Source organism: Equus quagga, chromosome 15 (assembly GCF_021613505.1).
Source record: "Equus quagga isolate Etosha38 chromosome 15, UCLA_HA_Equagga_1.0, whole genome shotgun sequence".
Taxonomy (NCBI): domain Eukaryota; kingdom Metazoa; phylum Chordata; class Mammalia; order Perissodactyla; family Equidae; genus Equus; species Equus quagga.
In genome coordinates, this window is record NC_060281.1 from 83,088,334 (window position 1) to 83,101,067 (window position 12,734).

The 12,734-nt window shown below is 49.5% G+C and overlaps 1 protein-coding gene across 3 annotated transcripts in view; it reads left to right on the forward strand.

Moving 5' to 3' along the window:
- MYO18B (myosin XVIIIB) overlaps positions 1 to 12,734 on the forward strand; it is a 249,548-nt gene that overhangs the window by 113,336 nt on the left and 123,478 nt on the right. For all 3 annotated transcript variants that reach the window (XR_006885372.1, XM_046640628.1, XM_046640629.1), the window contains exon 25: positions 638 to 727. Coding sequence is in view for 2 of the 3 variants with exons in the window: in XM_046640628.1 (XP_046496584.1) it covers positions 638 to 727 (90 nt within the window). In the remaining variant the exon portion in view is untranslated. The remainder of the gene's footprint in view (positions 1 to 637; positions 728 to 12,734) is intronic.

A 12,734-nucleotide genomic window follows, 5' to 3' on the forward strand; every position in this document is an offset into this window, starting at 1 on the left:
TTCTTCTGAAATTTGCATTTTTCACTTAAAAGTACATTTAGAGAATCATGCCATATCCCTTCTTTTGGGGATTTTCTTTAAAAATTTTTTTTATTGAAATATATTTGACATTTAAGGTTGTATAAATTAAGGAATACAACATGTTAATTTGATACATTTGTATATTGTAATATGGTTGCCATTTTTTTAGAAATCTGCCTTGTTCTCTTTTCATGGCTGCATAGTACTCCTTTGTGTGTGCATTCCAGAGTTCCAATTGCCAGCCTGCTGTGCATGGGGGTTTAAGTTGCCCCTAGTGGTGGTGGCATAAGCATCGTGCTGAGCCACTGGCAGTAAAGTGATATTCAGGGAGGATGCAGGGCTGAGCCACCACCTCACCCAGGCGTGCCCGGTCTCAGGTTAAGCAATGGATCCATTTCGAGAACCCGCATTCAGCCCCTAGACCGGGCTGATGTGAACCAGGCTTGCATGAGCAGAGATGTTGGTGTTTGGAAATGGTGAAAGAAAAGGTCCCTTGTAGGCACTTGGCATCTGGGCATCCTCACAGACAGGCTGGCCGAATCACCCACTCTGTTCCCTGGCCACTCTTAACACCTGTGGTCCCGAAAGACTTCTATTAAGGTGTTTGTTTTTGTAGGAGGAGCTTACAATGCTGAGAAAGAAGCTAGAAAGATCGGAGAAGTCTCGGAATGAACTCCGGCAGAGCACAGACCTGCTGGAGAGCAAGGTAGCCGTGTCCCTCCTGTGGGGGTCCCCGTGCGGGGTGAGGTCTGTTCACGGGGAAGATGGCAATGAGCCTGGTGTTGTGCTCAGCGCTTTACAAGCCTTCTCAAAACAACCCTGTGAGGTGCATGCTCTTATTGTCCCCATTTTGCAACGGAGGAGAATGAGGCCCGGAACGTTAGATATCTTCCTGAGGCCACACGACCAGCAAGCAGAGAGCTGAGATTCACACCCGTGTCATCCAGCTCTGAAGGGAAGAATTTCTTAAATAAATCACAAAAGCACAAATCACAGGGGAAAAATAAATGTGACTATTTTAAAGTCATCAGCTTCTGTTAACAAAGTGTAAAATGAAGACACACCACAGACTCGTAGACAAAATTTGCAACACATGTAACTGGCAAAGGCATCCAGAATCTGTAAAGAATTTCCTCAGATCAGTTGAAAAAGGCAAACACTCCAATAGAAACAAAAAATAGGCCAAAAAAAAAAAAATAGGAATTGGCAATTCCCAGGTGGCGAACTCTTGTTTCAAGGGTTCAGAGGTTCAGGAATTCCGATGGCCAATAAACTCACGAAAAGATGCTCAGCCTCACTAGCAATTGGGACGTGCAAATTAACACCACACACGATAAATGCTGTTTCACACTTCAGACGGGCAAAATGGAAAAGTCTGATATAGCCAAGCATTGGCAGGGCTTTGTAGCAACAGGGACTCCCATGCTGGGGGTGACGGTGTAAATGGATCCCATGGCTCTTAAACAGCTTAGCATTATCTCTGAAAGCTGAAGCTGGCCGTTCCCTGTGCCCCAGTGAGTCCGCGTCTAGGTATTGTGCTAGAGTCTTGCTCCCGTGCATATATGCAAAGGCAGGTGGTATATAGCAGCAGCGTTTGCCGTGTTAAAGAAGTGTAGACATCCAGTGGGAGTCTGTTGATAGAATGCATGAACACATTTATGTTATATTCGAATTTGAGTTACCAAAAGTGAAAACGAGTCAAGAGGCGAGCCACCCGTGGCCCGCGGGTCCAGTCCAGTTGTCCCCCCGGTCTTTGTCAATAAAGCTTTATTGGCACACGGCCACGCCCATTCCTCCATGTGCAGTCTCTGCTCTCGTGCCGTGGGGGCAGAGTTCAGTCGTGATGGAGACGGTAGGACCTGCGAGGACTAAAACTAGTTCCCCTCCGGCTCTTTAGAGAAAAAGTTTCCTGACCCTTCAGCTACACACCCACGAATCAACACGATTGCCCTCGCAGACATAACTCTGAAGGAAAATGACTAAGTTACAAAAGAATACTAAACTGTGATGTCGCACATATTAACTTTTTAAACGTGCAGAAGGATGCTCTCTATTGCTTGGGGCGTTTACAGCACAGGAGCAGTAACCCCAAATCCGGAGTAGTGGTCCCCTCCGAGGGGTGGAAACGGACTTGTGACTGGACGAGATTGTGTGGGACTCCGGGCTGGGGTCTTCTTTCTGTAGTTGGATGTTGAGTTTGGGGGTGAGGGTGGGAACGCGAGACAGACTGTCCCTGTCCCCAGGCAGACTAGCGTCAACCATGGCTTTCTCAACAAATCCAGACAAGGTAAGGTGGGGCGTGGTCAGTGAGCTGTGGGGAGAGCAAAGAAGAGCCGTTCAAGGTTCAAGGACAGTTTGCTGTTCCACGTACCCCTCAGGGCCAGGACTACGATAAGGAGAGGAGAGCGAGGCGCTCATCCGGGCCGCAAAACTTCAAGGGGCGCCAAAAGACTCAGCACGATAAATACTATTTTAATGCAGTACCTGTGAAAATGTTAACTCATGCAAAAAAAAACCCATAATGAGCCAAATATCAAACTTAAATAAACGCAGGATCCGTGGGGGAGGATTAGGGTGAAACAAGTGAGACAGTCTATGGGATGGGATCCCGTCTTCATTTAAAAGTTTGATATTTTATTCATCACAGATTTCTGGCACTGATTTTGGTTTTCTTGAAGATTGCATTCAAATTTTGTTTATCTTAATTTCTGAATTATTTGGCACTCCCTTAAATTTTGCAGCCCAGGTGGGTGTTTCGCACGCCTCGTCCTTAGTCTCAGCTATCTTTTTCCATGAAGCCCTGTGTACCTCATTTATTCAGCAAATATGTATGAGCACCTCCTGTGTGTCAGGCATGTGACTGGACATCTTGGTTAAGGTTAGGGACAAGGCAAAGTCCCCGACAGACTAGAAGCACATAAACAAGTGAAGGAGTTTCAGATTGTGCGGGGCTGCAGATATTAAGTAGAGGGAGGTGGCAACAAAGGGAGGTTGAGTAGGAGCTATTTTTGCCCAAGTGGTCAGAGAAGGCCTTGATTCTAGATCTGAATGATTCAATGTCCCATCTATGTGCAGATCTGGGGGAAGAGTAGATATGGCATGTGCAAAGGTCCTGAGGCAATGTGGGATAATATCTGTCAGTCCAGAGCAAAACTAGAGCTTTCTACGCCTGTGAGGCTATGGGGTTATTATTACTGATAATAGTGCTTGGTTTGGTTGATGCATAGAGATGACTTTAATTAGATTCACGATCAAGGCAACAGAGCACATTCTTTTTCTTACGTTGCCAGCCCCAGCTGAGCATGGCTGGCTCACATGGGGATGTGGAATGAAGTTGAGGAGGGGGCTCTTTTCTCCCCTTCTCATCCTCTTCATGATTGTGTTCACTCTCCCCACCAAGGATTCTCAGCCTGCGTAACTCATGCCCTCTCCCACCGCAACAGTAAAGCATCCACTGTTGAGTGGGCCATGCACGAGGAAGAAGCAGGAGCTTGGAAGTCAGTCCCGTCTGCACATAGTTAGGAGCTGGGCTGAGCTGCTGCACCAGGAGCCTGTGCCCTCTTAGGGGAAAGACTGTAAGGAGCAGAGGAGGTGGCGCCCATGCACCTCATGTTCTGGCTCGAGGCTCTAGAGAACAAGAGCCTGACCCCTCTTGCTGGAAGCAGCAATGAGTGGAGAAGCAGAAGCAAAAGATCGGAGAGCTGTGGGCTGGCGGGGAACATCAGTGACTTCCCTGCCGAAATTCCTTCCCGCGGAGCTGACATGCAATGCGGTAATTCATCACGAGCTGTCAGGTGGGATGTGGGGGCTTGCGCTGCAGTGGCTGCCCTGCTGGGGGAGATGTGGCGAGAGGGAGGGATGAGATGCGCATCTTTAGCATCTAGAGCCACAGCCTCTGGGGAACTGGGAGAAGGGAGGGAGGGAGCCAGGCTTCTGAGCCCTGGACCAGACCAACCAGTGCCGGCACCTACAGAAAATTCTGCTGGGTTCTTTGTGTCTTTGTATCACACATGGTCATGTAAGATGTATGGGGCCTTGAAAAAGTAAGACAAAATTTAAGAGAAAATCAGAGCAAAGGGAAATAAGAGTTGACGAGTATACCAACCAGGGAAAGAGAAAATAGAACTTTGCCATTGGCCTCAGACTCACTTTTGTTTCATGGCCTTTGAACATGCTGTTCCCTCTGCCTGGAACACTGCCCTCCACCCTCTTCACCTGGTTAATGCCTGCTCATCCCTTCTCACTTAAGTCAAGTGGCACTTCCTCCAGGAAGCCTTCCTTGATTCTCTAAGGGTGGGTTAGGCCCCCACTATATGCAACCACTGGCCCTGTGCTTCCCCTCATGGCATTGATGGGTGCATTCTAACCACCTCCTGCAGACCTGCGTCCCAGCCAGATGGTGAGACCCAAGGGCAGGGATGTGTCTTGCTCATCACCTTGGCCCAGCCCCTGTGCAGAGCAGACACAGAATGGGCGAATGGAACCACTAAAGGTGGGCTGGAATTTTGACACTGAGCTTCCTAGCAACCAAAGCAAAGAGCAAACCAAGATATTCCATAAACACAGTGTACCTAGCTTACACACACACACCCCTGTTGCCTGAGATAAGAATAACTTTGCAGGGCAGTGAGATATTACAGAAGTTTCTCCCATGAGTCTTCATAAAAAGGACACTAACGGATATGGCGAGGTGCGACCTCAGCAACGTTCATAGAGTGAGGTCAATTCCCTAAAAAAGGATTCAGCTGGGAGTCAGAGCGGTTCGTTATCTGGGAAGCACATTTAGGCGACTGAGCTTAGGATTTCTTCCTCCCCCTTCCCAAATCCTCTCCCTCCCTCGGCTTCCTCCTCTTTCTCCTTTACCGCCATCTTTTTAAACTTTATATTAAGGTCCAACATGCAAAAAAGTGCACACAGCTCAACGAATTTTCACAAAGTGAACACACCAATGCAACCAGCACCCAGACTGAGACAGAGATCATTCCCAGCTCCTCCCAAATCCCCCCCCATGCCCCCTTTCAGCCACTACCCTCCAAGGGTAACCACCGAACTGACTTCTAACACTAAGGGTTAGTTTTCCCCCATTTTTGAACTTTACTAAATGCAATCAAACGTGTGTACTCATTTGTGTCTGCTTCCTTTCATTTTTTTCTTCCTTCCTTCATTTTTTTTTTCTCTGAGGATGATTGACCCTGAGCTAACATCTGTTGCCAATCTTCCTCTTTTTACTTGAGGAAGATTGTCCGTGAACTAACATATATGCCAATCTTCCTCCATTTTGTATGTGGGATGCTGCCACAGCATGGCTCGATGAGCAGTGTATAGGTCCATGCCTGGGATCTGAACCCATGAAGCCTGGGCCACTGAAGCAGAGTGCATGAACTTAACCTCTACACCACCGGGCTGGCCCCCTGCTTTCTTTCACTTGACATTATGCTTGGACATGCATCCGAGTTATTGTGGGGGTTGTGTGTTACTCATTCTTGTTGCTGTAGAGTGTTCCATGATGTGTATAGACCGCTGTTATCCATTCTACTCTAAAGGAAGATTCGGGTCTTTCCAGTTTTGACCGATCATAAGTAAGGCTGCTGTGAACATTCTTACACGTCTTCTGATGCACACAACCTAGGAATGAAATTTTAAGTGATTTCGGTGTTCAGTTTTAATAGCTACTGCCAGATAGTTTGCCAAGGTGTTTGTGTCAATTTTCACTCCCCTGGCAATGGGTGAGCGTTCAGTTGCTCCACATCCTTGCCAGCACTTGGTATTGTCTGTCCTTTTCAGTTAGTGGTTTTTGTGGGTGTGCAGTGGTCCCACACTGTGATTTTAATTTGCACCTTTTCACCTGTTTTTGGCTATTTGGTTATCCTCTTTGGGAAATCAGTCTGTCAAGTCTTGCCTATTGCTTTTCTTATTGATTGTAGCAATTCTGTATATATTGTGGATATAAGGTCAGTCATTGGATATAAGTAGTACAAATATCTTTTTTCACTCTGTGGCTTGCCTTTTCGGATGCAGTAATTTGAAGTATTTTCTGAAGCCCTGAGTCTCTTCTTACTTGCCAAAGGGCAAGGAAGAGGTCAAAGGGTTCCAGAACTCCCAAACGTGCACCAATCACCGTAGATGCACTTCTTTGGTTTCATTCTGTATTTTGTCGATTCTCAGAGGTGCGTTATCTTCCACCTTTGTACATCTCCGGAGTCGGGATCCATCTTCATGATCAACGACATCTTACACTGGACATTGGGGGCACTTTTTTGTCTTACACTTGCATCTTATCATCCATGGCGGTTCAGATTTGGTGAAAAGATCAAGGCTCCATACACCTTTGTATAAACATTTGTGATGCAAAGATGCCGAGAACCTGGGTAGAATATTCTGTAGTTGCTTGGTTCAGCGCTCAGAAGCCTGGCTCCCTCCCTTCCTTCTCCCGGTGTCCCACAAGCTGTGGCTGTAAATGCTATCGTATTGGGGTCCAAGTAGGATTTTATTTGAAGAAAGGGCTCTAATTTCCTTCCCCCCCCCCCCCCCAAATGCTATGGATTTATATTGGTTGTTTTTGCACTATAAAGAGCATCCGAATCACCTGGGAGGAGCTGCTAACCCTGCAGTCCCCCAGTCCCAGCTCCCAAGGGTCTGACCCAGGAGGTAATCTTGATGGGGGGCGGGGGGGTTCTTCTCTGCTTCTTTAACAAGCCTGAGGTGGTCCTGATGCAGGAGGTCATGCTGCATTAGAGCAGCGGTGCTCATCCTCGAAAGTGCGCCAGAATCCCCCGGAGGATGTGTTAGAATAGAGGATGCTGGACCCCCACCTTAGAGGTTCTGCGTCAGTGGGCTTGGGGTGGCCCTGGAGCTTCTGGATTTCTAAAAAGTTCTCAGGTGAGGCGGAACCTGCTGGTCCCTGGACCACACTCTGAGAAACCTTAGGCCTGAGGACCTAGAGAAGGGAGCTCCTTGCATGCGCTTCTCTTTCTCAGAAGAGAGTTTCTATGAAACGCCGGGGCGTAGACACTCCTCCAGGGCCGTGGGTCACGAAGACACCCTGCCCCCTTTCACGGCCTCTGCGCCCCACCCCCTTGTCTCAGCATGGGGGAAAACAACGGATAGAAACGTTGCTGAAACGTTGTGCCTCGTCAGTGGAAACGCCATTTGACTAGGCCTATTAAGGAGACAACATTACTGCAAGATGATTTAAGGGCTTCATTTGCGAAGGAGCGAAAGAGATCAGGAGCCTCGGAGAAGCCGGCTGTCAATATTCTTCAAGCGTGCAAAATCTGCCTCGATGCAAAGTGGGGTTTCATATTTTCACAAGAAAGCAGCCCCGTCTCGTAGGAAGTACCTGTAAGGCTTCGAGAGCACACGGGGCTACGTGAGAGGGGGGTGCTTTCTTCTCTTTGGAATATCTTCTGGGTTTTCCCCCCAAGACGTTATTTATGGCAAAAGCCGGAGGCCCGCGCGCTCGGTTGTCTGCTCTGGTCAGCCTGAGAAATTTCACTTTTGGGTACGGAATGGCTGAGAGAACCCACCAGGATACAGTCGGGGCTGGAGATTTAGGTCAGAAAGTCCATTTGCAAAGCACCAGGGGGGCGGGGTTCGGTTCATGAGTGTGCCCGGCAGGTTACCTCCGGGAGGGGAGGGGAACCGACTTGCCGGAGGTCCTGTAGTCACATAGGGACGGGTCAAGGTCGCATCCAGGTCTCCTGACTCCCAGCCCTGTGCTCGCCACAGCCCTGTGCCTCTGTGGGGCCTGGAGGTGGAAGCTCCCTCGTCCCCAGGAGAATGCGACAGCCTGCTTCCTGTCTGACTCAGGATATTAGGGCCTCGTGGGCCTCACCTGCTGGAGCCTGCGGGGAGGGTCTCCTTCCTGCGGACGGCTGGCTGCAGCGGCTCTGTGGCCAGAGTGTGTGCAGGTTCATCGAGGACCACAGTGGGGTTAGCTGAGGCCCCGCAGAGGTGGGCACAGCTGGAATGTCCTTTCTGTCTGTCTCAGTTTCTCCATATAACAATCAGGGCCACAGTCTCTTCTCTTGCGACACGAATGAAGAAGCTGGGAACTGTCCAAGGTCAGCGATGGGTATGATGACTGACCTGGCATGTTTGGTACAGGAGCGGAGGGTCCGTCAGGACAGCTGGCTTTGTACCCTTATTGCTACGAGATTGGGGGCAAATTCTTCAAGTCTCTGAGCCTTTGTGTCATCATCAGCGAAATGGTGACAGTAATAGTTCCATATTCTTCTCCACGGGGTTGCAATGAGGAGGTGCATATAAGATAGTCATCGCACTGTAGCCTCTTACAAAGCAAACCTTCACACATCTCCACTATCACTGACGTATATTTAAATTTTTTTCATCCACCCTGCGGTAGACTGTGTTCCTCAGAGATAATGATACATCTTAGCTATTTCTTACCCCTCAAATCATTCAATTTGGATTGAATGAATGAGTGGAATAATGCTGAATTTAATCATTAAAGGAACATTTAATGAGCGGTGTGTCTATGCCGGGTGCTGTGATAAATCCTCTACCTGCATTATCTAATTTTACCTTCCAATCAAACTCCCAGGAAGGTGTTAGTACTCCCATGTTCCAGATGAGGAAAGTAAAGACCAGAGAGGGGAAGCAATTTGTCCAACATCACACAGCTGAGGAGTAGCAGAGCCTGGATTGGAACCCAGGTCTGGCTGATTCCAAACAGCCGGTGATGGAGAAGGAGCATCCACATAGATGGGAATGAGGTTGGGGAGGGCTTCTTGGAGGATGGGTCTTGAAGGATGAGTAGGAGCTGGCCAGGTGATGAGGTAGGGGAGCATCCCAGGTGGAGGAAACAGCGCGAGTGAGACGGAGAGTGGGGACCTGGTCTGGCACATGCATTCCTGGTTGTTTGAGTGTCTCGTGTATGGGGGGGGAGTGGTTATGGGGTGGGGATCAGGCCATGAAGCTGGGCCAGATCGTAGGGCTATGAGAGTCGTGTTGGCGGTCTACACTCCATCCTAAAGATGAGGGAGGGACCAAAGGACATTTTCAATAAGGGTCGTGTAGGTGATGACATCCGGGGGGTCATTTCCTCTTTTGGGGTCTCTAGGGAACCTCGAAGGCCCCTCCTGAAGCTCATGAAAGCCCCTAACCGCCCCTCCTCCCGCCACGGCGGGGCGGTGATGTCATCCCCACGTGCCCCGCTCAAAGGTGCCCCTTCTCTGGGCGTTCTTCCAGAAGTGGCCCCATTTCCACTGACACGGGTGTGCCGGCGCTTGGCGTCCTCCTCTACTCCTTGGCTCACTCAAACCTTTACTAGCTCACCCGGCGTGTGTATTTTGAGCCCCCAAGAGGCGATTTGATGTTGTGGTTGGGGGTGAAGGTTCTGGAGCCAGGCTTGATTCACATCCAGCTCTGCCGCTGGCTGGCTGGGCATCCTTGGGTGACTATGTGCACGCTGGTGACTCAGTTTCCCCCTCTGCAATCTGGAGAGATCAGGACCTCCCTCTCCATGTTGCTGCGAGGACTCTGGGGGTGAACCTGTGCTGGGCACGCAGGAAGCATGGTCTTGGGTCTGGATATTATGAAGATAACTCTTGCTGTTACTTGGTAGTGGGTGCTATTCCCTGCTGGGAAGAGAAATACACAGCGTGGTGCCTGAACTCGTGCCCGGTGTGCGTCTCTGGGGAGCCCTGGAGCTCGCCACTAAGCTGGAGATTTGTTCTGAATTTCCCCTAATGACAGCTTTGGGCGCAGGTACCTCGAGACTGAAGCCACGGCTTAATCTCCTTGACAAACAAACAGTGTACCAGCTGGCTGGCTCTGCAGTTGGGCTGGCCCTTCCCCTGTGGATTCATTTTCTCTCCCATTCTCTTTTTCTTTTTTCCCGATTTGGTTTTTCCTTTTCTCTTTGAGTTGCTCAGGTTTATGGGGATGGGGCCCCGCACAGGCTCCCTTTGTCCGTGGCCCCACAGGGTGGTTGAGGTCCAGGTCTTAGCTGACCTTTGCTCTGCACCCCTCTGGCTGTCCAAGCTGACAGCCCTGAGCCGCTGCCTCCTGCTCTGCTCCAGGTGAACAGTGACGCCTGCTCCGCTGACCCCAGGGGCCTGGGGGTGGGCAATTGTGCTGGACGGCAGATTTGGGACAGAAGAAAGTGCTGTAGTTATGAGCCAGGACGCGGGACTTGGGCTTCCTGGGCTGGACTCCCTCTGCGACTTACAAGCTATGATCTTGGGCTAATCATTTCAAAGTTCAGTGCCTCAGTTTCCCATTCTGTTGAAAAGGAGTAACAAAAATGCCCTCCTCATTAGGCATTTGAGGGGCTTGAAGAAGATGGCATGTGCCAGTGCTCCACCCGTGTCTATCCTCAGCATTTGAGGACTGAGAGCTGTTTCCCATACAAGGGCTTAGCACGAACAGATCCTTTTGGTTCCACTGGAAAGCGCTAGAAGAGAGTGGAAGCATGCTCGCCTTGTGCTCTCGTAGCGAAGGGCATCTTGGGCGTCTCGAGAGGCTTTGAGTACAAGAGCCAGGGGCAGGGGTAGGCTGAGGCATGTGGGGCCCCATATTTGCCTTTATCTCCCCAACTCGATGCTGGGTCCTTGAAGGCGGGGCCGGGTACACAGTAGGTGCTCACATAGTGAATGACAAGTGACAGTGACAGCCCAAGGGAGCCCAGGTGTGCTTGGAATTTGACATCTACCAAATCCCCGTCACCCTCTGCTCCCCAAACTGCACGTGATGCCAGGGCGCGGGATAGATGATTTCTGTTTGGGTCGATGCAAAACGTACAGCAAATTCATTCATGCCTGTCTGCGTCTCTCTAACGGACCCTTGGAGTCATTGTCCCTAAGTAATGGTTTGGCCAAGTGGTGGATCCAGGGAGGTTTTCCGATGATTTCCTGTTAATTCGTCCTTGAGTAATCTGCAAGGACACTTCTGGCTTTGCACACCGGGCTCTCCCCCTCATTAAGCTGCCTTTCTGCTGGCATTCACCTAACAGCCTTGGGCGTGGTGCCCGCCCCTCACCTCTGTGGACAAAGCCCCTGGGCCCCGAGATGTGGGAAGAGAGGGATTTGTGGGGACAGGGGAAGTTCAGGGGCTGCTTGTCTCTGTGAAAATCGTCGGTCATTTCCCCAGTTTGAAAGGACTGGTCGTCTTTTGGGCTCCTGACTTGGGTTCTGTAGGAACTCAAAATTAACGCATTAAATTAATTTTGTGCTCCCTTTGCTCAAGCTGATTAGCGCAAATCAAATTTCACACTAATTGGCTAAGGCAGAGAGAGCAGGAGCCCAGTGTGTGGGATGGATGCTGATGGTGGGGGTGGGGGGTGGAGGTGAGGGGCGTGACCTGGGGCGTTCCTGGATTGACCAGCCTGTATTCAGTGCCCATTGCAGATGATCACCTCTCCAGCTCGGGGGCTTGTGTGTGTCCACAAGCAAATTAACCCATCTAAAGCCAAGCGTGAGGCCAAGATTAGGAAGAGATCCTAGCAATTTCTATGGCAGTAATTCTATTTAAATTATTTTGTTGAGGTCACTTGGTTTATAACATTCTGTAAATTTCAGGTGTACATCATCATGGATCAGTTTCGGTGTAGACTGTATTGTATTCACCCCCAATAGTTTAGTTTTGTCCGTCAACGAACGCCTGTGCCCCTTTATCCGTCTCACCCTTCTTCCACCCTCTTCCCCTGTAGTAACCACCAATCTAGTCTCCACTTCTATGTGTTTGTTTATCTTCCACACATGAGTGAAATCACTCATTTGTGTTTGTCTTTCTCTGTCTGACTTATTTCGCTCCGCGTAATACCCTCGAGGTCCATCCCTGTTGTTGCAAATGGCGCAGTTTTGCCTTTTAAACTTTGTTGTGCTTAAGAATCACCCTAGAGTGTTGAAATTCAGATCTGTGGGTCCAGCCTCAGAGGTGGTGGTTGGGGGCATCTGAGGGTCCTGGAATTTGCATTTTAACATCCATCCCAGGTCAGTGCAATGCAAGTGTTTCCCCAGAACACTTTAAGGACAACAGTGTAAGGAATAGCAAAAGATGGCCCCAGCCCAACGACAGCCAGGAACACTCTGGTAGAGCCCCTCCTTCATGGACTGGGGGCTGTGACTTGGATGTGACGGATCTGGGTTCTGCCACTTCCTTGCTTTGTGATGTCACAGCACGCCCCGTAAACCTCCTTGTTTCTCTGTTTCTATTGAAATCTGCATTGTGGTCTGAGCCGTCACTGGTGTGGCCAGCAGGATGGGAAGCGGATGGGCTGGAGGAGAGAAAAATCTGGGGAGCAGAGAATCTACAGGCAGCCCAGCTCAACTTTTTTTTGGACTCTTTAAAAGATACTGTTGTGTGTTTTTCTGATTGTGCAAGTGGTTAAAAAAAATCAACAGTATAGAAATGCGTCAGAAGGCAGTTGGAGTCCCTTGTGGGCCCACCCTTCCAGAAAAAAAAAAATCCCTAGTAACAGTTTGGGAATGCCTTTTTTTGTGCAAGTACAAATAAAAATGGGAACATGTTGAAGATTCTATTCTGCAACTTTGCTTTTTTTTTCCCCCTTGGCAATGTACCTTGGGGAGTTTTTAATGGCAGAAAATATAGATTTGCATCCTCTCCCTTCGTGGGGCAGCTGAATGATTATTGAGACAGCCTGTGAGCTGATAGCATTGATGGGGACTCGCTTGGAAGGGCAGCCAGATTCCATACTGGAAGGGCCACTTAGCACCTGTGTGATAACACCC